This window comes from Prionailurus viverrinus, chromosome D1 (assembly GCF_022837055.1).
Source record: "Prionailurus viverrinus isolate Anna chromosome D1, UM_Priviv_1.0, whole genome shotgun sequence".
In the NCBI taxonomy this organism is placed as follows: domain Eukaryota; kingdom Metazoa; phylum Chordata; class Mammalia; order Carnivora; family Felidae; genus Prionailurus; species Prionailurus viverrinus.
The window spans coordinates 15,259,127-15,285,508 of NC_062570.1; the positions used below are offsets into that span (position 1 = coordinate 15,259,127).

The window sequence follows — 26,382 nt, forward strand, 5'->3', positions numbered from 1 at the left end:
TTCAACCGGCATTAAAACTCGGGTTTTGGGGAGCCTGGGTGGCTCAGTCGGTTGAGTATCGGACTCTTGATTTCAGCTCAGGTCATGATCCCAGGTTCATGGGATCGAACCCCGTGTCAGGCTCTGTGCTGAGTGTTGAGCCTGCTTAAGATTCTCTCTGTCTCTCTGTTTCTGTCTGCCTGTCTCTCTCTCAAAACAAAACAAACAAACAAACAAATAAATAAATAAACAGCTTTTGAGGGTCTCTGTCCAGGTCAGACACCAGCCTTGACCTATCAGTTCACATACTTGTTATTCAGATTTCACATTTTCTTTCTGTTTCTGGCATCTGAGAATTTGGCACTAGGTGAGGCGAAGTCAGATGTCTTCTTCAGTTTGGGTAAACATGTTGCCTGAGGTTTCGTATGTGCGTCTTTATTTATTTTTTAATGTTTATTTATTTATTTTGAGAGAGAGAGAGGGAGGGGCAGAGAAAGAGGGGGAGAGAATCCCAGCAGGCTACACGCTGTCAGCAGAGCCTGATGTGGGTCCCAAACCCATGAACCGTCAGATCATGACATGAGCCAAAATCAAGAATCTGATGCTCATGTGGATGGAACTGGAGGGTATTATGCTGAGTGAAATAAGTCAGTCCGAGAAAGACAGATATCATGTTTTCACTCATATGTGGAACTTGAGAAACTTAACAGAAGACCATGGGGGAAGGGAAGGGGAAAATAGTTGCAAACAGGGAGGCAAGACGTAAGAGACTCTTAAATACAGAGAACAAACTGAGGGTTGATGGGGGCTCTGGGGAAGAGGGGGAAATGGGTGATGGGCATTGACGAGGGCACTTGTTGGGGTGAGCACTGGGTGTTGTATGTAAGTGATGCATCACGGGAATCTACCCCCAAAACCAAGAGCACACTGTATACATTGTATGTTAGCCAACTTGACGATAAGTTATATTAAAAAAAAAAATCTGATGCTCAACTGACTAAGCTACCCAGGCACCCCTGTATGTGTGTCTTTAGAAAAAATTTCTAGGATTTGCAGTGGTGTGTTAAAAGATGTACAGAATTTAAATATTGTTAATCATACATTACCTTCCTTTATAGTTTAATAATTCCTCCAATATGATACATATCGTTGTTCATTTAATAATATTATCAATTAGGGGTGCCTGGATGGCTCATTTGGTTAGGCATCTGACTCGATCTCAACTTAGGTCTTGATCTCAAGGTTGTGAATTTAAGCCCTGCGTTGGGTTTGAAGCCTTTTTAAAAAAAATTATCAATTAAAAAATTGTCGATTCCTCCAAAATGATGAGTACAAAAAAATTGTTGATCCAAGGACAGGAAATTATGCCTGATCATTTAAATTTGCATTTCTCAAATCATTCATAGAGTTGAGCTGGCCATCTGTTGGCCATTTGCTTATTTATATTCTTTGCCGTTTTGTCTGTTGGGTTGCTTATTATTATTTTTGTTGAGAAGGTAAAAGTGATTTTTCTGTGGGTTTTATTTTCATTTAAGCATAAAAAAAATGTTTTTTTAATGTTTATTTGTTTTTGAAAGACAGAGACAGAGCACAAGCAGGGGTGGGACGGGGGGTGGGGGGGGTGGGGTGGGTGGGGCGGGGAACACAGAATCTGAAGCAGGCTCCAGGCTCTGAGCTGTCACACAGAGCCCGACGCAGGGCTCAAACTCACGAACTGCGAGATCATGACCTGAGCCGAAGTTGGATTCTAAACTGACTGAGCCACCCAGGTGCCCCAAAGCATTTTTTAAAAATTTACATCCAAGTTAGTTAGCATATGGTGCAACAATGATTTCAGGGGTAGATTCCTTAATGCCCCTTACCCATTTAGCCCATCCCCCCTCCCACAACCCCTTCAGTAACGCTCTGTTCTCCATATTTAAGAGTCTCTTATGTTTTGTATTTATATTATTTTTGCTTCCCGTCCCTTGTGTTCATCTATTCTGTGTTTTAAAGTCCTCATATGAGTGAAGTCACATGATATTTGTCTTTCTCTAATTTCGCTTAGCATAATACCCTCTAGTTCCATCCACGTAATTGCAAATGGCAAGATTTCGTTCTTTTTGATTGCCAAGTAATACTCCATTGTATATATGTACCACATCTTCTTTATCCATTCATCCATCGGTGGACATTTGGCTATTTCCGTTCTTTGCATACTTTGGCTGTTATTGATGGTGCTGCTATAAACATGGGGGTGCATTTGTCCCTTCAAAACAGCACACCTGTATCCCGTGGATAAATGCCTCGTAGTGCAATTGCTGGGTCGTAGGGTAGTTCTATTTTTAATTTTTTGAGGAACCTCCATACTGTTTTCCAGAGTGGCTGCACCAGCTTGCATTCCCACCAGCAGTGCAAAAGGGATCCTCTTTGTCCACATCCTCACCCACATCTGTTGTTGCCTGAGTTGTTCATGTTAGCCATTCTGACAGGTGTGAGGTGGTATCTCATTGTGGTTTTGACTTGTCTTTCCCTGAGGATGAGTGATGTGGAGCATTTTTTCCTGTGTCGGTTGGCCATCTGGATGTCTTCTTTGGAGAAGTGTCTATTCATGTCTTTTGCCCATTTCTTCCCTGGATTATTTGGTTTTTTTTGGGTGTTGAGTTTGATAAGTTCTTTATAGATGTTGGATACTAGCCCTTTATCTGATATGTCATTTGCAAATATCTCCTCCCATTCCGTCCGTTGTCTTTTAGTTTTGCTGATTGTTTCCTTGCTGTGCAGAAGCTTTTTATTTTGGTGAGGTCCCAATACATTTTTGCTTTTGTTTCCCTTGCCTCTGGAGACGTGTTGAGTAAGAAGTTGCTGCGGCCAGGATCCAAGAGGTTTTTGCCTGCTTTCTCTTCGAGGATTTTGACGGCTTTCTGTCTTACATTGAGGTCTTTCATCCATTTTCAGTTTCTTTTTGTGTATGGTGTAAGAAAGTGGTCCGGGTTCATTTCTCTGCATGTCGCTGTCCAGTTTTCCCAGCACCACTTGCTGAAGAGGCTGTCTTTATTCCATTGGATATTCTTTCCTGCTTTGTCAAAGATGAGTTGGTCATACATTTGTGGGTCCCTTTCTGGGTTCTCTATTCTGTTCCATTGACTTGAGTGTCTGTTCTTGTGCCAGATTTTTCTGTGTATTAATCTTATGCTACTGTTTCTACTATTTTCTCCCCGCCTCCTGTCTTTTAATTTTCTTTGCGCTTTCTTTTTTCACACCGAAATTATACATTTTTTTGTACTTTTTTTTTCCAGGTGAAACATACATAATGTAAAATGTACTGTTTCAGCCAGTTTTAGATATACAGCTCAGTGGCGTGAAGTACATTCACAGTGTTGTGCAAGCATCACCACCACCCATGTCCAGAACTTTTTCATCTTCCCAAACAGAAAGTCTGTTTCCATTCTGCCCTTCCCCCCCAGCTCCTGGTAACATCGAATCTACTTTCCATCTCTGTTAATTAACCTATTCAAGGTCAAATCAGTGGGCCCACGATATTCAGCCTTTTGTGTGTGGCTTATTTTACTTGATATAATGTCTGCAAGTTTCATTCATGTTGTAGCAGGTGTCAGTAGTTCATTCGTTGCCAAGACTGAATACAGTTCTAGTGTGTGTATGTACTACCTTTTGTTTATTCATTCATTTGTCAATGGACATTTGGGCTGTTTGCACCCTTTGACTTTTATGAGTAATGCTCCTGTGAACATGGGTGGACAAATAATCTGCTTGAATCCCTGCTTTCCTTTTTGGTATATATCCAGCGGTGGAATTGCTCTGCTATATGGTCTCTCTGTTTTTAATTTTTAGGAAACTAGTGTTTCTCACAGCGGCCACACCCTTTTCCATCCCCACCGACAGTGCTCGAGATGTCCAATTTCCCCACATCCTCCCCAGCACTTGTTATTTCTGCTTGTTTGGTAATAGCCGTGCTAGTGGGTGGGAAGTGATATCTCCCTGTGGTTGTGAATTTCACTTGCCCTGATGTTTAGTGATACTGAGCATCTTCTCATGCACTTATCTGTCATTTATTATCTTTCTGTCTTTCATCCCTAATATTTTTCCTGCTTACTTCTACATGTTTTCTTTTTTATTAGAATTGAGATTGAGCTTGAACTCACGACCCCAAGATCAAGAGTTGCATGTTCCACTGACTGAGCCAACCAGGTGCCGCCAGACTTGAGTCTTTCTATTGAGGAACATGGGCTGTCTCTCCAACAGCTTTTTCTTTTTTTCTTTTTCCTGACTTTTCAGTGAAGCTTTATAAAGATTTTGTACACGTTGGATTTATTCCTGGGTATCGTGTTTTTTGTATTGCTATGGTGAATTTTGTTTGTTTGTTTTCTGTAGCTGTCCCAATGAATTTTTGATAATGGTGGCTGGAATGCATGGCTTATTTTGGACTTGTCCATGTTGAAACACAGGTTCATGAAATGCACCTTTACATTAGTTTCTTTTGTTGATCTCCACTGGCTTGGATCGTTATTTCTTAGGAGATCGGAGTCTTGTGTAAGACCAGAGCTATCACAATGCCTCTTTCTTCCTTGGACCATTTATGAAAATATTAAGGAAGGTCAATCCTAGAACTTATCTTTAAGATCCCATAGCATCTGTACTTAGCCATTTCAAACCAAGTTTATTCCTAGGAACCCCAATGATTGTACATTTTCTTCTAGAGAAGTCCTTAGCTATCCCAGTCCTTTGTTCCTATCTAAGTTAACTCCTATATTAGCCAGAAGGTACCCTTTCCTTCTGTGTTAATCCTCTCCTGCGTCCCCCGTGTCTTCTCTCTCCTTCTGTCCCTCTCACCCAGTTCTTCCTTCTTTTCTGTCTCCTGGCCACTTTTATTCTCTTCCTTTTTTTCCTAAGTAGCTTTGGACCTGAGCAGGGACTAACTTCTGACCTCCACTCTCTACAGCCAGGACATCACAGGTGATATTTACTATTTCAACTTTGCCAATGGGCAGTCCACGTGGGACCATCCATGTGACGAGCACTATCGGAACTTGGTGATCCAAGAGCGGAGGAAGCTGTCAACTCCAGGAGCCGTTAACAAGAAAGACAAGAAAAAGAAGAAGGAAAAGAAAGACAAGAAGGACAAAGAGACCTCCAAAGGTCTGCTGGTGAGTCCGTGGATGCCAGCCCCCAGAGAGCCCGGGCTGAAACCTCAGGGGATATTGGGAACCCCTAGGTGTTTACAGCTGGGAAGTTCAGAACAACACCAATAACGCATTGATTGCTTGATAGTACATCATCTCAGTTATGCCTGTCTTCTGGCAGATTTTCCTTTAGCTTCTGGAAGTTCTTATCATCTCTGGAAAATTCTTTTCTCCTCTCCCCTCCCCCCGGGAAGCACATATTATGTAGGAGGATTATCGAGAAAGCGCGCTTCCCTGAGGATGTTGCTTTGCAGCAGTCTGAGAAGGGATACCGTCTACCCCTCTGGAGAGTGGGGACAGGGGGGCAATTGACAGAGAACCTAGATGAGTGGAGTGTCTTTCTTCTTTCAGAGCCAGGCCTTCCAAGTGTGGTGCAAATTCATAGATGTCAGGTGTAGCCATAATTCAGTTGTCAGAAAGCCAGTGCCTTCAAAGTCCAAAAAGAAAAGCTTTGGGCTTTATCCACTTTTGTGGATTGTTCTTTTTTGCCATTGTCCTTTGGTAGGGGTGCGTAACTGAAATCTGATTGCAGCGTGAGCATCTTGGTCTCAGGTAGCTTTTTCACTCTGAGTTGAAAGTGCTCTTTCCCCTTATTTTTATTTGTCCTTCCAGTATGTCTGAACTTAAGAAGCAGAGTTATTGCCCTCGGTTTATAGGTAGAGAAGCTAAGACTTGGAGCCATGCTGATGTGAGGGCCAGGCTCTCCCAGAGCGCTCTGCCGGTGCAGGGGATCCTTCACCAAGGTGGGGCGCAGGTGGGGCATGTTGAGGAGAGGGAGGCACATAGGAGCTCAGGCCAGCCAGGTGGGGGGCATGAGAATATCTTTTCAACCCTCTCACTTGTCCAGTTGATTTGCTCTCTGTCTGCAGTCTGTTTCCCACCAGTGCCTGTGTTTCAGTGAAGATTTCCATCTCCCTTTCTTCCTTCCTTCTCAGGGTGTCAAGTCTGGCATCGGATGGTTGGTGATGAATTAATCTTTTTCAACACTTCCAAGCTCCACAGATACTCTTCCCTCCCCTGCCCTCCCCCACCTATCACTACTCATGATTCCAAGAAATAAGATAACAAGCCCGTCCCTCCAGATAAAGAGGACAAGTCATTTCCAAATCGGTTGAATTTTCTAATGTTATGTGTTTCAAAGGCAGAAGGTGGATAACGGGCTTTTCACTAACCCAGGACTACCCAATAACCCAGGGCAGGCTCTGGCATGAGTAACGGTGAGAGAGGGGACCAAGCGAGGGTTCTGGGGTGGAGGGTCAGGTGACAGAGTTCTGGGTGTGTGACTGAGCGCGTGGAACTCCCTGTTAAAAAGGATTCCTTCTGTGGAGCTGAGGACGATTGGGAAGTCCTGGGCTGCCAGTCTGGCTCTCAGGCTCAGGGCAGTGCCTCAGACCTGGGTTTGTCCAGAGGGCAGGCCTGAGCCAGGTGGGTGACCTGGGCACAGGTGGCTTGGGCTCTCCGGAGGTATGCATGCACAGGCCGGCTGGAGTCTACTGTGAATGTTTGCAGGGTGAGGTTTATCGTTCAGAGTTTCTTCTAGACTCAAGGTTTTCTGTCTTTGTGGACCTCTCTTGAGCAGTGCCAGTTCGTGTCTTTGCCAGAAGACCTTGACGGAATCCCCAGGGCTCCCCTCTTTGGCTGTTTCCCTTCTTCTTTCCCTTCTCAGACAATTTCTGGTCGTCCTTGGTAAGGCTGGTGGGTTTTATAAACTTAACCAGTCACAGAACTGAGAGCTTGATGATCCTTTAGAGATAATCTGGTTGGTGATTCTGACAGTTGTTAGTAGTGAAGCCCTGTCTTCCAATCATTCCTCTATGGAGGTCCAGCATGTCCAGAAGTGGAGCTACCCAAGCTGAACCTGGGGGTGTAGGTCTTAGTGACGCCCGTTCCCCGTGACATGTACACTCTTGTGGCCTCCAGGGCACCATGTGCAACGAACCTGCAGTTTCCATGAAGCAAGGTTTGTAAGCCACTGATCTGGTCCAGCCTCCCCTTTATAGATAAGGAAACTAGGGCCCAGGAAACAAAGAAGTCAGAGGGAGTTTTTGGCTTCTTTTCCCCCTCCTGGTTTGTGTTTTACTTTAATTAGAGGGTGGGTTTCTGCTAAGGGCTTGCCGAGGGCTGAGGTAGCAAGTGTAAGTCAGAAGTGCTCTGTCTCAGTTTTTCTTGCATGTTTATATACCCATCTAGGAGACACAGCCTGAGCAGGGACTTCTGCCGCCTCCTTCCTTTCTCCGCGGCCCATCCCCTCTCCCAGCACATGGCCTTGCTGATCTGGACCTAGACCAAGAGATGCAGGCTAGAAGCGAGGGCTCCTTTAAGAAAGGGAAGAGCCCATGCATGCTGGGTGACATCCCCTCGCCTCTCCTGGGCACCCTGCCCAGCAAGCTTCAGCCACTCTCCAAGGGCCAAGCTTCCCGAACCCACCACATCTTTGCCGGCGTGGAGAAAATCTTAGGCAGGGCCCGAGCCCAGTGCAGAACAGAATTGGGTGATCAGCAGGGTCTGGGGAAACCCCAGAAGCCGACAGAGAAAATCTACCTGGGGTTTTCAGACCCTGAAATAGAAGATCTGGAACTGAGGACCAGACAGCAGAAGCCCAGTGCTCTGGGCCCTGAGAATACCCGGCCCCTCCAGAATGGGCAGGATGTGCTGGAGAGCAGGTTCCAGGCCTCTGTCCACTCAGAGCTTTCTGAAACCATCAGAGGTTTGGGCCACATGGCCAAACGGGGCTCCACTGGCCCCGGTGGGGACAAGAGCCAGAGCCCCGTTCGCTCACCATCCCCTGAGGAGGAGCCCTCCGGGTCCCCCTGTTCCTCTGACCACATGCTGCCTACCAGGAAGAACCCGCTGCTCTTGTTAGATCATGGCCCAGCTGAAGGCCTGAGCTGGCAGGGAGTTTCTGGAGAAGGTGGGAGTAGGGGCAGGGGGAGGAGGAGAAAAGAGCCCCCAGGACCGTGGATGAGACAGGTGTCCAAGCTTGTCGACAAGGATACCCCCGGCAGCTGCAAGGAGACAGAACCCAGTGACCCTGAGGCTCCAGGGGCCTCAGCTAAAGATCCACCTCGGGAACTCTTCCTATTGCAACCTGACCGGCTGGCGTTAGAGCCGGCCCAGAGTGCCCCTTCAGGGAGTTCCCCGGGAGGGTACCCTACAAGTGAGAAGAGACAACCCCCAGGGTCAACAGACCCCCCCGAAGAAGACAGGAAGCCTGGTGGGTCTGAGCCTGACTTGGAGAGCAGCAGCCTGGCTTCTCACCTTGGCTCTCAGATCCTGGGTGAGGTGCATAACCTCCTTTGGGACCTGCAGAGCTCTCAGGGATCTGGGCGGGGCATGGGTCAGGCGGGTCCCGACCTGAGAGATCAGCACTCCAGCCCCTTTCTAGCGTTCCAGGTGTCCCCCATGCAGGGGTCTACTGATGAGTGTTCTGAGAGCGAAGACTACTCTGAGGATCAGAGGTTCTACCAGCACATCCTGCATATGGTCAAGATCTCCAGGCAGCTGGAGGGCCTGGGGCTGCCCGAGAGCACGCAGGAGATGCCACATAAAGACATTGCCAGCAGGGTCTGTTGCATGGCAGCTGAGTCTTCCACGATATCTAGTGAGGGTGAGCACGAGGCCATCAGAACCATGGAGAGGGACGCGAGTTTTCTGACTTGTGGCCCGGAGGTGCTGGCGTGTCCTGTGGAGGCGGCTCTTGCCCCTGCTGGGCAGGAGGCCCGTCAGCAAGCCGGTTTCCAGCCAAGCAGCAGCCCCCTCAGGCAGGGGCTAGTCGAGCTGAGTTCCAACAGAGGGCTTGCTGCAGAGTCAGGCACGACGCAGCTTCTCAACCAGGTAGGCTTCTTAGCAAGCATGGCCCGTGGGCCTCAGTGAACTTGGCAGGGAGGGAGCCCGTCGAGTTGACGTTGGACTTGAACTCGGTGAACTTGGCAGGGAGGCAGCAGGTTGGGTTGACTCGGCCATCAGGCCTGCTTTCCTGTTATTTGCTCTCCCCTCGTAACTACTGATCCCTGAACTACCCAGGCTGGCCATCTTGTGGGGTGACGTGTATTTCATGTTTCTTGTACCCATCACCTGCGAGACAGCGGCTCGGGGTATCTAGACTTCCCTTCCGTGGAGCTAACTGTATTTCACAGATGGGTCATAGGCTTTGCAGATGATCAGTTTTGAGGGTAAGGTGGCACTGATCTTGGCACTCACGCAGGATCTACGTACCCTCCCAGGATTTGGGAAGACTTTCTCTTCAGGTGATTATGGACAGAGGCTTCCCAAGTGGACACCTCACCCCTGAGCTCTGAATTTAGTCCCTTGTGGGAATCCCACGGAACTGGAGTGTGAATCCAGTCATGAGGGGCTGAAACCCAGCATCTCCGTACCATCCCGCGAGCTGCTGTTGCTCCTGGCTTCCCAGGGCTCCCAGGAGCCATGTGAACAACCTGTGTCAGGCTTGTACAGACCTCGTTGGTACCGTCACTTCCTCCGCTGCTGGGATTTGCCAAAGGACGGTGCTGTCCCTATCATCCTGACCCCTTTGTCCCTTTAAAGAGTCACACCATATTCTTCATTCAGAAGAAGTCAAGTTGGATCAGAGACCACAGGGGTCGCTCTGAATTTCCCCAGCTATTCTTTTGCTGTTGCCCAGCTGTGGCTTTACCCAGTTGTTCCCTCTGGTTTCTAATTGCTGGCGTGCCCTGGTTCTCTGTTAGCTTTAATAACTACTGTAGCACTATAAATATCGGATAAGCTGCAGATGATCCTGAAAGTTTTAATTAGCCCAACGGCAGCAAGTTTATCCGCTCCGAAGGACAACGCCACGTACAGCCCATAGTCAGAGTTAATGGCCAGCTATAGAAGATGATCAGCTAGGAGCCAGGAATGTGTAATTTCCCTGCTAACCACTGATTTGGTAAAGGCCTGGGAGAACAAAGCCCTCAGCATGCCTGTCTCCCTCCCTCCAGCCCCCAGCACGTTAGCAAATTAGCCATGGTGGGAGTCTGTACTTTTCCATAAATACAGTGTGGGAGGAACTTTGGTTGCTGATCTGCTGGGGCTGGTTGGGAGGGCTGAAGTCAGGACGAGCGGGCCCAGTTTGCCCCCAGTTTACCTTAGAGAAGCCTTTCTGGGCTCTTCTCTGCCACAGCCAGACGGTGGCGTAAAATAGTAGCTTAGAGACAGCCCTGGGCTCAGTCCCATATCTGCGCCCTCCTTGCTGGCCCTGTGACTTTGGGCGGGGCTCTCTCGATCTCCCCAGTCTCCATTTGTAGGGACTGTGGCCTCGGGTTGTTGTGAGAGCAGAATGAGAGGTGGCGCAGAAGGGGCTTAGCCCGGTACCTGATGCTGGCTTATGTGGGCCAGCCTGAGCGTTAGGCGTCCCTTCTCTGCCTAACGGAAGTACTCTGCAGCAGGCCAGGTGGTTGGGCAGTGGTTCGGGTGTTCAAAGGTTCGGGGCTTCACCCCCCTTTCGGAGGAGTGTCCGATCCCCTTCCCACACAGAAAGGGGCCCCGCTGAGACCCTGCCCGGTGGTCTGGCTCTTTGAGCCGACGCCGTGGATGAGAGACGGTGGGCCACTTGTGCTTCCTCAGCCTGACCTCTTCTGGCCTCCCCTTTCTCTCCTTGGTCTCCTTGGGGTTAGAGAGGAATGGTTTCATGTTGTTTGATGCGTTTTAAGTTTGAGTAATGAATTTTAAAGAGGTCTTTGTAAGTTGTCCCCAGAATGCTCTCCTTGCCCCTTCTCCTAAGCCCGGGCTCCAGCTGCGTGAGTCCTATGTGAGTCCCTCTAATAACAGCCCTTTCACAACATCGGTGTAGCCCCGGCCCCCTCACATGTGCTCCTCACATTCATGAGCCCTTTTGAACTGCCCAGCACACCTTGCTTTTTAAGCGGCAAGGCACTCATCATCTCCATCTTGCAGATGAGTAAACTGAGAATTCAGGAGTCTGTGAGTGCGCTGAGGCCTTGCCAGTTCTGACTCCCAGCCTGGTTTCTTTCCCTGTCCTCGTTAGCCCGAAGCCTTCGTTTGGCCAGCGTGAGAACAGGGAAACTGGGGGCCAGGCTCCTTTTAGCCACCTTCCTCATCAGTGGAGCGGGGCAAGAAAGTTCTTCTTTTGCCATTAATGTATTTTTTTTCATAGTTGCTGTTTATTTTAATCAAAGTAATACATGCCCATATCAAACAAAGTCAAGTAGTACCAAAAGGTGGGTAACGAAACCCAACAGTTCTCTGGGCGCATATACCCCTCCCCAGAGACAACTGCTTTCTTCTCGTGCGTACTTCCATATTTGTAAATAATACGCTTCGACTGCTTTTGCTTGGTTCATCAGTTTTAAACTTCATCTATTGAGACTTCTCCCTCTGGTAGATGAGGCTTTTGTCTCTGCCCTCCCTCTGCCCCCCCACTTCCTACGTGGCTTCTGAAAGGGGAGCAGAACCCTCCGCAGCATCTGCCAGATGTGAGACGACCGTTAGCTGTGCGCTAGCAGCAAAGTTAGGGGAATCAGCAAGCCAGCCTGTGATTTCTCACACAGTTGGCACAATGGTAATTTCTGGATGTTGTGTTTCATTAGCAGCCTCTGAACGGAGGTGGTTTAAATTTGAGCGGGCAGGATTTAGATGTTTTATTTTTATATCTGCTTCTGACACTCCGAGGGCCACGTGGTTTCTTGGGTTTGTAACAAGATGTTTTGTGTTGCCCAGGCCCCGGGCTCCTCATTAGCCCCAGTCCACGTCCCTCTTGGGGGCCTGGCTCCCTTAAGAGGCCTTGTGGATGCCCCGGCCTCTGCTCTTCGTGGATCGCAAAGCGTGAGCCTGGGGAGCTCAGCGGAATCTGGTCAGCTTGGAGAACTCACGCTGGTAAATGGTTTTTTTGTGTGTGTGTTCAGTGTATTTAGTTCCTGTGGGGCCTTCGTGTGTCATGCTAGGATCTGTGGCCCACGGATGATAAAGAGAGGGCATGGGCTGAGCCCTCAAGGTTCATAATCAAGTCGGGAGGGCAAATCACACTTGTGTGATGCTGAACGTGGACTCTGGGCTGCAGAGGACAGGCCCACGCCATGGGGACTGCAGCGCTAACTTTCCCATCCTGGTAGCCGGGGTGGTAGGAGTTGGAAAAGGGAGGGATCCGTGTGAGCTGGGTTTGCCGGGGTCAGCTTCCTGGCCGTGGCAGACTTGTGCTGGGAGACAACCAAACCGAAAGAGAGTCGGGCAGGCATTCTGCAGGTCTTTCTGGTGTGTCCCTTGACTTTTCTTCTCTGCTTTGGAGCCTCCACAGGGTCTCAAGACTTCTGCTTACACAAAGGGTCTCTTGGGCTCCATCCATGAGGACAAGAAAGCCCTCAGCCTCTTGGCTTTAGGGGAGGAGACCAACGAGGAGGATGAGGCAGAGAGTGACAACCAGGTAATGATGAATCCTCTTCCTGGCCTGGGAACCCTTTGTCCTGTTTAGAAAAGTTTTTTTTTTATTGTGGTCAAATATATATAACACGAAAGTTACCATTGTAATCGCTTTTAAGCGTGCAATTCAGTGTGATACATCACCACTATCCATCTCCAGACCTCGCTCAAAGTCCCGAACTGCAACTCTCTACACATTGAACAGTAACTCCTCAGCGTCCGGTCTCCTCTCGTCTATGTTCTGTCTTTAATTTGCCTATTCTGGGTATTTCATTTAAGTGGAATCATACAATATTTGCCACTTTATGTCTGCCCGTCTTTTACATAGCATGTTTTCAGGGATCGTCATGTAGCACACATGGCTGGGTAATTCGTTGTCTGAATGTGCCACATTTTGTTAATCCATTCATCTGTTGATAGACGCTTGGGTTGTTTCCACCTTTTGGCTGACCTCTGCTGCTTTAAAAATAAGTCAAGTGATTTTCTAGCCCACAGCTTCATTTCTTGCCCAGTCTATGTACCTCCTAGGTCTGACCCAGAAAGCAACAAACAAGGAGCTTCTTGGCCTGCATCCTGGGCTGACCAGCTTCCTTGACTTACCCCCTGTAATTGTGTTTGTTTTCAGAGTGCCCGCAGCTCAAGTGAGCTTCTTAAGAACCTGCACCTGGACATTGGGGCGCTGGGGGGTGATTTTGAGTATGAGGTAAGAGCCTGAAGCCCTGTAGACAACGCCTCAGCCTGGTATGCTCCTCCTTCCTTCTTAAGCCTTTCTCCTTGTGGGATGTGGATTTAGAAGGAGAACCATCTTGCCCCAAAGCTGTCTAGATGGGATTTCTGGGGTTTGGGGAAGCACAAAGGGGGAAAGGAATTAATCTGTTCACTCATTTGTCAGGTAGCCACCACTGGTTGAATGTTTCCGCATGAGGCACTTTGCTGGGCGCCGTAGGTCACGCAGGCCTAAGTTAGATGTAATTACTGCCCTCTAAGGGTTTACAGCCTCACAGAAGAGAGACTTAAATTATTGGAAAACAGAATAGAGTGCAGTGAGGCTGTAAGGAAGGTGAGAGGGGACTTTAGGGTCTCCAAGCCACGTGGATCAACCAGGAAAAGGCTCTGTTGGGAAACTGACCTGTGAGGTGTGCGGGGGGGAGGACGACGCACAAGGCTGGCCAGGCAGAGGTGAGTGGGGAGGGAGAAGCCCACACGCAGGACACTGCACAGGCGGAGGGTGCAGGGTGAGTTTGGGGAAGGTGAGGGCATCTCTTTTGGCTGGCGTATAGAGCGCACGTAAGAGGTGGCCCGTGGAGGTAGCTTGGGCTGGGTCACGGGGGACCTGAGCGCCACCTGAGGAGTTTGCATGGGGTTATCCAGGCACTGGGAGCCAGCAGAGGTTTTGTAACAGAGGCGTTTCGTCCAGAGTCTTAACAGTGGTTGAATGTTGGCCACTGTACTGGGCCCGGTGGAGATACAGGTGTCGGTAAGATGGGTTTGGGCTGGCCTCGCGGAGTTTGCAGCTGGAGAGAGAAAGAACACTTGGTACTTGGTGTTTAGTGAGTGCTCAGAGTTGAGTAAGTGACTGTCCCAGGCAACCGTAAAGCAGGGCAGTATGTGCAAAGGGCTTGGGTGCAGGTGCCCGCTTGGGGGGAGCTCTGCGGGGGAAGAAGTTACTTGTCTGGAGATCAGGAAAAACTTGAATAGATGACATTTAACCTGGCTCTTGAAGAGTAGGTAGGTTTTAGACATGGGGGTGTAAGGGATATTTTAGGCAAGTGAACAGCTTGAGCAAAGGCGCGGGGCCTGGGAAATGCAGACTGTGGACGGGAATAGCTTCCAGACTCTCCCCACAGTAGTCCTGTCGCTTCTGATCTCTGTCCCCTGGTCTGTCCTCTGTTGCCACCAGAATGTTCTTTAAAACAAACAAAACCCAAAACTCAGCATGGTGTTGTAATACTTACAACCCCCCAATGTGTTTTTCTACTTGAAAAGGAACATTCCCTACTAGATACCCTTTGTCTAATAACTAATATTTATTAGTTTTTTAAACAGTTAGGATTTCTCCCCATATTCCCGAGGCATTCACACAGCCAGTAAATCATCAAGTCAACAGCTCAGATTTCCCCAAACTTTTAAATACTGATAGGCTGAATCACGCTGTTCACAAGTCTAACATATAAAACTCTTTGACAGGGGTGCCTGGGTGGCTCATTCGGGTAAGCGTCCAACTTCATCTCAGGTCGTGATCTCACAGTTCATGGGTTGGAGCCCTGCGTCAGGCTCTGTGCTGACCGCTCAGGGCCTGGAGCCTGCTTCGGATTCTGTGTCTTCCTCTGTCTCTGCCCCTCCCCTGCTCGTGCTCTGTCTCTCTCTCTCAGAAATGAACTTTAGTTAAAAAAAAAAAAAAAAAAAAAAAAGAAAAAACGAGTGGCTGGGTATCTCAGTCAGTTAAGCGTCAGACTTCGGCTCAGGTCATGATCTCATGGTTCGTGGGTTCGAGCCCCGAATCGGGCTCTGTGCTGACAGCTCAGAGCCTGGAGCCTGTTTCAGATTCTGTGTTTCCCTCTCTCTCTGCCCCTCCCCCACTCGTGCTCTGTCTCCCTCTGTCTCAAAAATAAATAAACGTTAAAAAAAAACCAGAAAAACAAAAAAAACAAAAACTCTTTGACATACTTGAAACAGTTTCAAGACACTGACCACTCACATTTTGCTAGAATGATCACAAAGCTGACCGGTAAAGCAGCACTGCCTGTATCATAGATTTAAGTTTGTTTTCTTATTATCTCTTACTATGTCCTCATCATCCTTTATCATAACTCTTATTGTTTCTGACTCTTGCTTCTTGATCTTCAGCTCACCTCAAGAGCCAGAGTTAATGTCTTGGTGGGCGGAGATTGCAGATGCTGGCTGACAGGCCCTGGGTTGTAGGGAGGCCTTCCCCGGGTGGTCCAGCTCTAGCCATTGGGCAGACCCTGTTTTTATTGGTCCTCTATTACTCTAGAAACTGTCCAGATTTTTGGCTGTGCACAATCAGATAGGTTTTTAAAAAAAAATTTTTTTTTAATGTTTATTTTTGAGAAACACAGACAGAGTGCAAGTGGACAGGGGCAGAGAGAGAGGGAGACACAGAATCCAAAGCAGGGTTCCAGGCTCCGAGCTGTCAGCACAGAGCCTGACACAGGGCTCGAACTCACAAACCATGAGATCATGATCTGAGCCGAAGTTGGACACTTAAGCAACCGAGCTACCCAGGCACCCCTAAAAAAATTTTTTGATTTATTTTTGAGAGAGAGAGAGAGAGAGAGGGATACAAAGGATCCAAAGCAGGCTGTCAGCACAAAGCCTGATGTGGGGCTCAAACCCCAGCTGTTAGATCATGACCTGAGCCGAAGTCAGTTGCTCAACTGACTGAACCACCCAAGTGCCCCTCAGATAGGTTTTGATGGTGACTTTAACACTTTCTATGAAATGTGACACTTCCCTCCTGCCTACCCCCCATCTTTATCATCAACCTGATCTGTGTTTACTTTGAAACTTTTCCCTGTGAGTGGGACCTGGTCTGTTTGCACTGCATCCAAAGCCTTCTCAGTGTGTTTGATTCCCTGAAATGACAACTTTGTTTCCTCTTGCCTGCCACTAAGACCTTACACTGCTGTAAGTGAGACCTTACACTGCTGGTGTGGATCCTGGAAGGATGACCATGAACTGAAGAGGGGCATCAGGGGGAAATACTGGCTTTTGGAGGAAGTAGAAGAAAGTCTCCAGGAGACTGAGCACATTGGGAGTAGAGACTCTGCCCTATTCATGTGTACATGGCCGGCTCTGGCCCACTGCTTGGAACCTAGGAAGCACGTGGGTATGTTTTGCTGAGTGGTTGAGAGAATGAATAGGTTAATGAATGAGAGTGAGCCCTGCCAGGACAAGGAGGGGATCCCTTCAGGTTGTATGGTGCTTTTTTCTTCCCTTGGCTGTCCCAGGTCCTGACCAGAGTGGATACTCCTGCTGTCAGCGGGTGGATTGAAGATCCCACTGTGGATCAGTCATGGTGCACTTAGACTTTGGGCTGATTTTTGCTTCATAAATGTCAACAAAAAGGGGATCTTTGACATGTCCTGGATTTCCAAAAGCTTCCTTCTGATGATTATATGCTTCTTTGGGGGGAGTGGGAGCCTTTAAACATATTTTTTATGACCTCTTTAATAGAAATAGACAACTCAGCAGGGGAAGTGTCTCTAGCATCTCAGCAGATTTCATTCTTTTGTCACATGGAGTGTTGGGTTCCTGTGGTCTAACCCTGGGAGGAGGTAGGGCTTTTCCAGGCAGAGAAAGAAGGGCAGTGCTGAGGATGAACAGGGGTTTCAGGAGAGACAAAGCTGCCTCTGTTTGGACCACACCCTTTGAAAATGGCGTTTGTCCCAGTTTATAGACCCTGGATCCTCTGAGCTGCCCCTTTCTTCCCGCTCTTGGGCAGCACCCCAGACAGCCCTGGGTGGAAGTGTCCTGCCAAGCTTTGTGCTCCCCTGTCTCTGTGCCATCAACAGTCACTTTGCTCGTGATTCCATGAGAGGGCAGTAGGATGGCGAGAATGTCTGCTTCTCTCTCTCTCTCCTTCCCCCTCCTCTCCTGCTTTCAGTGTAAACCCATTTCTAGTCTATTACAGAATCAAAGGGGATAGGTTCATGGAAGAGACTCTGAGAATGGGTGAGAGTGAGGAGGGGAGGCAGAGGGGTGGGTGAGCAGGCAGCGTGTGGCCTCGTGGGGCTGGTAAGAACCCATCATTGGATCAAAGGAGAGGGAGGGAGCTGGGCTTAGAAATAACAGGATGATGTCAGTGTGATTGGGAAGTGCTAACAACATGGGGTGGGGGACAATGCAAAGACTTGAGACCAGCTGGGTGGGAATGAGACGTGGCAAATAACCTAACTGATGGTTGGCTTAGGAGGTTCAGCTCCCCCGGCCCCCACTCTCTCCCTCCCAAGCCATGTGGATTATAGTAGCCCCTGCCTTTTGGGGGGTATGTTAAATATTCATGAAATCTCTGGCACCGCCTTCCTCATGCAGATGACAAGGTTGTTTTTGAAAAGGCAGCAGATATTTGCCTTGAGATACCCAGGGGCCTGGGGCTGTGACAGGAGGAGGCAGAGCACAGATCAGCTCAGAGCAAAGCGATGCCGAGGGGGCAGCGCTCGCCCTGGTCTGTGTACCCCACAGAACCCTGATGTGGGAGGCAGTACGCCGGGGCCTGGAATGTGCGTCCTGGGCAGGTCTCGGCCCATGGGGTGGCGAGGAGCAGGGCTGTGAAGGGTGAGGGGTCTGGAGTCAGGTGGATTTTCCCAGCACTCTGTCACGCACTGCGTGCAATCTGCAACCAGTGTCCAGTCTCCCTTGGACGTTACCTCTGACTGTTGAATTGCTGCACTTGGTTGACACGGGCTCAGGGGATGCGAGCTCCTTTATTTTAGTGTTAGCCAGGTTTTAATATCTTAATATTCAGGGCCTCTGCACTGGCAGTGTGGAGCCTGCTTGGAATTTTCTCTCTCTCTGCCCCTCCCCCCACTCCCCCTCCCCCATATGTGCGTGTGTGGATGTGCTCTCTCTCTCTCAAAAATAAATAAACGTTAGGGACCCCTGGGTGGCTCAGTTGGCTAAGCATCTGACTTTGGCTCAGGTCATGATTTCTCGGTCTGTGGGTTCAAGACCTGTGTCGGACTCTGCTGGCAGCTTGGAGCCTGGAGCCTCCTTCAGATTTTGTATCTCCCTCTCTCTCTGCCCCTCCCCCCACTGGTACTCTGTCTCTCTGTCTCTCTCTCTCAAAAATAAACATTAAAAAATACATAAAAATAAACTTTAAAAAAATCTTTTAAGTTTTTTAATGCTTATTTACTTTTGAGAGAGAGACAGACAGTGTGTGAGCAGGGGAGGGGCAGAGAGAGAGGAAGACACAGAATCCGAAGCAGGCTCCGGGCTCCGAGCTGTCATCACAAAGCCCAATGCGGGGCTTGAACGCACAAACCATGAGATCATGACCTGAACACAAAGTCGGATGCTTAACCGACTGAGCCACCCAGGCAACCCTAAAATGGTATCTTACTGTTTAGGTAGACAGGATAGCAAACACCCCTTGATGGGAAAGTCTTTTGAAGAATTTGAGCTCGAGAAGGGCATAGACTGGGCGTCACAGCCTTGCGGCCTGAATACATTCTCTCATGTATACAAATGGGAGTCTCCGTCTGTGCCAGGTGTCCTCGGATTTTGGATAGGCTACTTGTTTTTCCATCATCTTGAATATTCATAGTTAACATTGTTTAGCTATTTTCCGTTTAATAAGCATCGTATTAAATAGAGTCTAATCCCTGCGTAACCTTGTAAAATAAATTGTACATCTGACTTTTACAGAGTGGGAACTCCTGTATCTGCATGACACCCTCATTTTGAAAAATCCGGTCAACAAGTATTCACTGTGCACTTATTACGTGCCAGATTCTAGGCCCTGAGGATAGCACGGAGCTGATCTGGTGAGGGAAACCCATAGGAAGTCAGCAGTGACGATACGGTAGATGTTGTGACAGGACGGAGAGGCTCATCTCAGGACAGCTGCCCCAGGGATCAAGGAGGGCTTCCTGGAAGATGTGATACTGTGAGGACCAGAGGGAGTTTGTTAGGGTAGATCGCGCGCGCGCGCGCGCGTGTGTGTGTGTGTGTGTGTGTGTGTGTGTGTGTGTCGAATGTGCATGGCATCTCAGGAGCAGGGAGGGGTCTTCCTGGAGCTGGGCCCTGGCAGGTGGCTCTTGAACACTGGGGGGCCCCCCAGCCACATTGGGGTGGGTGCCGAGGATGCGAGCAGTGACCTTGTCCTGTGCTGTGCGGAGTGTGTTGGTGGAAGAGGAGGCTGATTGGGGCCGTCCTGATTGCCCTTTGAGCTTCTTCCCGCGGCAGGGCCTCGAGGGAGGCAGGGGAAGCAACCTGGTGGGGCTCAGAGGGTTGACCGTTTGCTAAATGAAGTGAAGTAACCAACTTAAAAAAAAAAAGGCTCATGGCAAAGAGGAAAGTGGCACAATGTTTATCCATAGGAGGAGAGGACGCCTGCAGGGTGTGGCTGCCTGTGCCCCGTGAGAAGCGGGCAGGGGCTGGGCGAGGAGCCGTGGGCCATGTGGGGAGATGCGGACTTTATCCCGAAGGCCACGGGTGCTGCTGTGGTCTGACCCTCCTTTGTCCCCTAATCCGAGGCCTGTTGCCTTTTTCTCTTCACGAGATGACCGCGGCCAGGGTGGATTGGCTCTGCTTGCTTGTGGTAGAGTGCGGCTGGCCAGACATCCCTCTCCCATCCTCAGGAACTCCCACCTGCTGGGAGTCCGTGGAGGCCCCTCAGACTGGGCACCGAACTCCTGCTGAGTGTCGGCCGCGGTTGCGGTATCGTATCGGGACGGGGAGACCTGGCCCCGCTCTGCACGCGTTTCTCTTGAAGGGGAGCTGTTCCCCTCGGCCCTTTCTCGGCCCTTTCTCTTAGCCCGGAGGCCTTGGCGAGGCTACGGATGTCGGGAGGACGGGCAGCACCAGAGGGTGCCCTGCCCAGGCCTGAGGGAAGCCACCCCCTCCTCCCTTTCACCTTCTGCTTTTCTCCCTGGGACAGGCCTGGGGCTGATGACAGTATCACCACTGTGTCCCCGGTCCCTCGCTTTGGGCAGCAGAGGCTCAAAACCAGGGCTCTCTGGGACATTGCCCTTTTCTCCATTCTCAGATGAATTCCTTGAGGGCAGGATCTACGTCTTGTTAATGTGTGGGTCCCCGGGCAGTGTCTGGCATATAGAAGGCACCCGATGAATGACTGTGCGCATCTCACAGTAAAACATTAGTTAACATTTATGGAATGCCCAGAGTCTTCCAGGAACCGTTCTCAGTTCTTGAGCTCACTTAGTGTTAACTCAATTAACCTTCCCCGAACCCAGTGAGATAGGCCCTCTTGCGTCTCCATATTTTAGAGGAAGAAACTGAGGCATAGAGAAGTTAAATCATTTGTCTAAGGTCACTGTAAGTGTGGGGCCAGGATTTGAACCTAAGTAGTGCATCTCCAAAGCTGAGCTCTGAACCGCCCTGCTTTCCTGCCTCTCAGTCATCCTTGCAAAGTTTGGGTTGACTTTGTCCTTAGGCTGCTGGACCTGCCGGCAGATGGTTGTGTCTTTGTGTTCAGTAGATGCTTTGACAGACAGACAGCATCTGAATGCTGCGCTTAGGGCTTCTCTGGGGACCAATGAATTCTAGTCGTCAGGCCCCTTGTTTGAGTTTCCAGGTTGAGGAAACGGGAAGTCTCAAAAATCCCTGCTCAGAAGTTACTCACCCTGGCAGCCCCAGTGATGTTTTCTGGGAGGAAGGCTTTTCTGTATTTCAAGGAAGGATTTGCTTTTTCTATGTTGGCCGGCTTGAAAGGTTTTTCCTAGTCTTCCGAAAAAATATTTTTTTTAACGTTTGTTTATTTCTGAGAGAGAGCGAGACGCAGAGTGCGAGCACGGGAGGAGCAGAGGGAAAGGGAGACACAGAATCCGAAGCAGGCTCCGGGCTCCGAGCTGTCAGCACAGAGCCCGATGTGGGGCTCGAACTCACGAACCGTGAGATCATGACCTGAGCTGAATCAGTTGCTTAACTGACTGAGTTACCCAGGCGTCCTGGTTTTTCCTGGTCTTTAAAGTGAGGCTTGTGTGTGAGAAACAGGGTGTGGCAGCTGGAGAGGGTGCTCCTTTTGAGAGACCCTGCTAAGGGCACCACAGCAATGACAGCCTCCAGCTGCAGCACTTTGATCCACCCTGGCTCATGCCAAGGCCATGCGTGTTGAAGGAGAGCAACAGACCCCAGAGCAGGACCTTTTCTGCCAGATGTGGGACTGCTGCGCGGGCCAAGACTTCCTCAGAACTGGGCCCTTCCTGAGGCCACGCCTGTTCCGGCCCGTGTCCCACTCTCCCCGTCATAGGTCAGACCTGTGTTCTGAAGGTCTCCCGACCCCTTTATCCTTCATAGCCACTTCCCCCGGTAAATCTTACCTTGGCTTCTTTCTGCTTCTCAGAGCGTGCAGTTGACAGTGCCCCAGACTTGCTTGTACAGGGGAGGCTTTAGGAAGAGAGCCACCCTCATTGCTATTGAGGAAGGTCTGTTTTTTTTCCCTGCTGCTTTTTAAAAAGTGAACAAATCGGAATTGTACACTTTGGTACTTTTTTTCTCCCATGTGATTTTCCATCATCATCACCATAAATACATATTGACTTTTTAAAAAATAAATATTGACTTCTGAGTCTGCAGTCTTATGATTTGGCTAATGGGGCTGGGACGAGACATTTCTTCCTTGAGAACATAACAGCTGGTGATGGAGTTCAGTGCACTGGTTTCTGAGCCTGTCAGTCGTCGGGTCCGGTTGGGTGTATGCAAATCACCATAGACTTTTAGATTCAGTAGATCTGGAGTGGAACAGGGAATCTCTGTTTTAAATGGCTGTTGGGGTGTTTGATAACGGGAGCGCTGGCCCGTACGGGTCAAGGAATGACAGTTCCATCTTGTTGCAAGTCTCTGAAATCATTTGATTAATTCTGATGCCTCCTTGTCTGACATGGTCTGCTGCCACCCAGGAGTCTCCAAGAACAAGCCAGCCAGAGGAGAAGAAGGATGCTTCTCTGGATTCAGAGGCTGCCGGGCCCCCCACTCCCGGCAAGCTCTTCAGCCAGGATGCAGACAGCAGTCTGAGCAGTGCCGATGGCACAGGGCAGCAGGGAAGAGGGGCGAGCGCGTGGCTCCTGGAGAAAGAAAAGGATGAGAAGAGTGATTCAGGAATACCCAGGAGTGGGGTGGACCCTGGGGGCAGTCAGCCTGCCAAAGCCAACAAAAAGGAGGCCCCAGAGGCCCCAGCGGATGTAGGAGAGGAGGGTTCCAGGAAGGGAGAGGTGGAAGGAGGCGCCGAAGGAGGAAGGAGGCGGAAGGAGGAGCCCAAGGAGGAAGCCTCTGTCCAGAAAGAGAGCAGATCGGACGCCAGCGAGGTAAGGCCCCTGTCCCCTGGGAAGTTGCCCCTCCTTCCCTGAGCTGCTCTCTTAAGCCCCGTGCAGATCCCCATCCCCACATCTTCATTACTGAGATGGGGAGCTTCATTTGCAGTCCCTGCAGCAGGCTGTCAACGTGGCTAGAACCCTCCATTGTGACAGATTTGCCCAGACCCAGCCGGCGGCCAGATCCTGAATGAAACTCCAAACCTGCTGGCGTTAGAAATTCAGGATAGAAATTGGCCTTTCCGTTGGCACCCTCCCGGGATGTTTGTGTTCTTCTGTTCTACCTACTTGCTCTTTCTGCCTCCTCCTCGTACTTCTCGACACCAGTCAAGGGTCGCTGCTGTCTGTGTTTCAGTAGAGAGGGGAGGATATGGGTGAGGGTGGCAACCATTGGGAGCATTTTGCCCCAGGATCGGTCAGTCAGGCTACCTGAGGCTCCTCTCATTGATGGCCCGGGGGTCTTGCTTTGGCAAGACCAGGCAGTGACACAGAAGTAGTTCCCGGTGGCTGAGGCATCTTCGGTCGTCCGACCCTTAGTCCTGCTCCTCTTCCAGCCAAATGGGGAGGGGGCTCATTTAAAGGGTGTTAAGCTACTTCTTGGAGAAGACAGTCCCGTTCTGTTTTCTAGGACAGCAAGAAGCCTCCCTGCTGCCCGCTTTCCAACCGTCTCCTCTCTACTTCACTTGGCTTTCCTTCCAGGTGTAAACCCTTGTTGACCCGAGTCAGAGAGTGGCTCTCCCTACGTAGCTGGGCTGGGCTGTTCAGCCTGAGTGGGGTGGGCGCTGCTGCGTGTGTCCAGAAAGAAGGGGAGGGTCCACAGCCCCCTTTCAGGTTTTCTAGAAGAGGTGGGTTTTGGTTAGGTCTCGAGCTGCGTTGGCACCTTGGCCTGAACGGAATTCCCTGGGAAGTGATCCCAGCCCTCTCTGCTCCGCTCTGGGTGACGTCTCTATGGGTCTGTTTCCCCAGGAGTTGGAGATCAGCGAGCAGGTGAAGGAGCTGCAGCTGTCAGACTCCATGGCCTCTGACCCCAAGTCCTTCCTGGAACTGGTGAGTCTGAGGGGGGTGGGGCAGCAGCGTGGGGTAAGGCACGTGGCTCTGTGAGCCCCTGCGGTTCGTTTTGCCTGGCATCACACAGCTTGTAGGTGGGAAGTCAGGACTCAAACCTGGATCTTGTCTAACTCTGGTCTCTCAGCCCATTAGCTAAGAGTAAACGCTACCTACTTCACAGGTTTGCTATGAGAAGAAGGTGAGGCAAAGAATGTAAAACATTAGCCTATAAACATCAAATAACTATAAGCTATTACTACTGTTTCTTGTTTCTGCAGTGGGAATTGTCTGGGAGATACGTGACCTAGAGCCTCTGGGCTGTAGCAGAGACATTGCATGAATCTAGGAGGTTAGAGACTGGTTGTGTGTGTGTGTGTGTGTGTGTATTTGTATTTGTGGGACCACCGAGCAATGGCACGGCCCGGTCCTCAGGCTAGGTGGGCTGCTGCAATTACTGTTCCAAAGAGAAGACGTCGTCCTGGAATGTCACCGGGCGTGATTGCTTTGTCCCGGGCCTTCCACGCAGCCTGCTGTATCCTGGCCCCCTCTGCCAGGTCTGTACCTACAGGGAGTAGTCGAGGGTGCTTTTTGGCAGCGCATCACCTCTGGAAAGTGTGCTCCATCTGTTTGGAGGAGGCGGATCAAAGGGAAGGGATTAGCGGGAGAGGGTCAGGGATGAGCGGTAATGATAGGAGGGGGTGCAGAGGAATTAGGAGGCTGCGTGCTCTAGCCCCTCGCTGAGCCACGGGCTTAGGAGGCAGATGGCAGCTGCATTAAGTGGAGTAGAACTCGAACCGAAAGGAAAATGTCACCAAAACAGAAAGCCCCTAAGCTAGGAAGGGAAGGCAGAAAGTTGTTGGCAAAAACCGTCATGAAGAACAGGCACGTCTCAGGACTCTTGGAAGCCAGGGCTCCATCCCTTCTGAGGGAGTCACTGTGTGGACAAATGTGCCCATGAATGTTTTTCTCCTCTATGGGAGTGGGTGGAGGAAGCCATGGACAGCAGGACCAGACCTCGGCTGGGCATCCTGCCATGTATCAGGGCTGATGACAGAACTGTCCCTATTAGCGTGCTGTCAGGTAGCAATCCTTCACTTGGTTCAGCAGGGCTCTTGGGCTTGGAGGGGGCAGGATCAGGGTCCTGTGGCAGCCAAAGGGCGATGGGGAGCTGGCACCTGTGTGGGTACTTGCCGCCTGTCCCAAAGAGAAGCCTGTGGACAGAGCACCGCTAATTAAGCCCCATTGTCCAGAAGGGCAGTGGGGGAAGAGAAAGAGAAAGCTGACAACGGCCATCATGCCTCGTTTCAGTGCTGCCCACAGGTCTTGTGGGCACTTTGACCTCTCTCCTGGTACCCTGGTTGGCTCTCTCCTGGTGCCCAACTGGTGCCCTGGTTGGGCACCAGGAGGGAGAGACGACTGGAAAGTGACATGATTGGCAAAGAGCTTGGACTTTGGAGTCAGCCCAGGGCACATCTGACCACCAACCAGCCCCGTTGTTTATCAGCTACTTGGGCTTGGGTGAATTACATGTCCCCTAAACCTGCTTCCTTATCTGTGAGATGGAGATAAGGGTGTCAGTCTCACGGTTATTTTTCCCTCCATGGTTTTATTATGGAAAAAAAAAAGTTTTTTTTAAATATTTGAGAGACAGAGACTGTGTGGGTGGGGGAGGAGCAGAGAGAGAGGGAGACACAGAATCCGAAGCAGGTTCCAGGCTCTGAGCTGTCAGCCCAGAGGCCAACCCGGGGCTCAAACCCACGAACTGTGAGATCATGACCTGAGCCGAAGTTGGACGCTTAACCCACTGAGCCACCTAGGTGCCCTGGAAAATTTCAAATATACAGAAAAATTAAAAGGATTTTAGAGTGAATACACACATACTCACCACCTAGGGTCTTCAGTGAACATTTTACCATACTTGCTGTATCACATGTCTTTCCAGATTAGTCACAGTGTGATTTTGAAGACGAGAATAATCGGTAGATGTGAAAACCTATAGCGCGGTGCCTGACCCGTAGTGGGCCCCTTTCTGGAAGGTGGGGGGTGGAGGAGAGGCCGTGACATGGACGATGCCGACCGTGACAGGGGCAGCTCTGACCTCCCCCTCCACTCCCTCTAGGACTTCGGTTTTCGCAGCCGGATCTCAGAGCACCTGATGGATGTTGACGTGCTTTCCCCAGTCCGCCGGGACGGGAGTCTCTCTGGATGCTGGGTAACCCGAGCTGAGCCCTGCTTGTCCCGGGCTGTGCTTCTGGGAGTCCCCTTGCTTCTAACTCAGTAAGGCATGGCCCAGGCTGTGTCTGTGAAGGCCTCCCAATCGTTTCTGCTCTTTGCTGCTCTGAATTGAGTCATCCTCCCTGCCGCCTGCAACAGACATTTATCTGTTCGTTCGTTTATTTAGCAACGACCAATTTGACCAATTGGTCAAAGGTTGACCCATTTGCTCATGTACAAAGCTCTGTATAGACTGTGTGTTTCAAGGCACTTGCCAACCTGGCCCATTCAGCCTCTTGCAGCCTCATCCTCAGAGCACCTGCCACACACCGGCCGTGCCCACCGAGCGCTAGCCGTTCCCGGGGCACACGATCCACCTCCTTCACTGCCCTGCCTGCCGTTTGGTTTCCCCTTTTGTTCCGAGCCCCTTCTTGGTCTTGGAGGCCCACCTCTGACACCACCTCCTCCAGGCAGGGTGAACTGTTCTGTCCTTTTGCTACCCTTAGTGCTGCTCCTTTTGGTTGACAGGTCTTGGGTCTGTCTCCCTCCTGGAT

At 50.2% G+C, this 26,382-nt stretch overlaps 1 protein-coding gene across 7 annotated transcripts in view; it reads left to right on the plus strand.

Annotated features, from left to right (window-relative positions):
* The window catches only part of CEP164 (centrosomal protein 164), a 67,681-nt gene that overhangs the window by 14,881 nt on the left and 26,418 nt on the right, over positions 1-26,382 (plus strand). For 5 of the 7 annotated variants that reach the window (XM_047878399.1, XM_047878401.1, XM_047878398.1 and 2 more), the window contains 8 exons: positions 4,919-5,123; positions 7,350-8,993; positions 11,856-12,011; positions 12,421-12,555; positions 13,177-13,254; positions 22,157-22,561; positions 23,534-23,614; positions 25,734-25,826. In XM_047878399.1, coding sequence (XP_047734355.1) covers positions 4,919-5,123; positions 7,350-8,993; positions 11,856-12,011; positions 12,421-12,555; positions 13,177-13,254; positions 22,157-22,561; positions 23,534-23,614; positions 25,734-25,826 — 2,797 coding nt within the window. The remainder of the gene's footprint in view (positions 1-4,918; positions 5,124-7,349; positions 8,994-11,855; positions 12,012-12,420; positions 12,556-13,176; positions 13,255-22,156; positions 22,562-23,533; positions 23,615-25,733; positions 25,827-26,382) is intronic. The other 2 variants (XM_047878402.1, XM_047878404.1) reach the window with 2 other exon arrangements.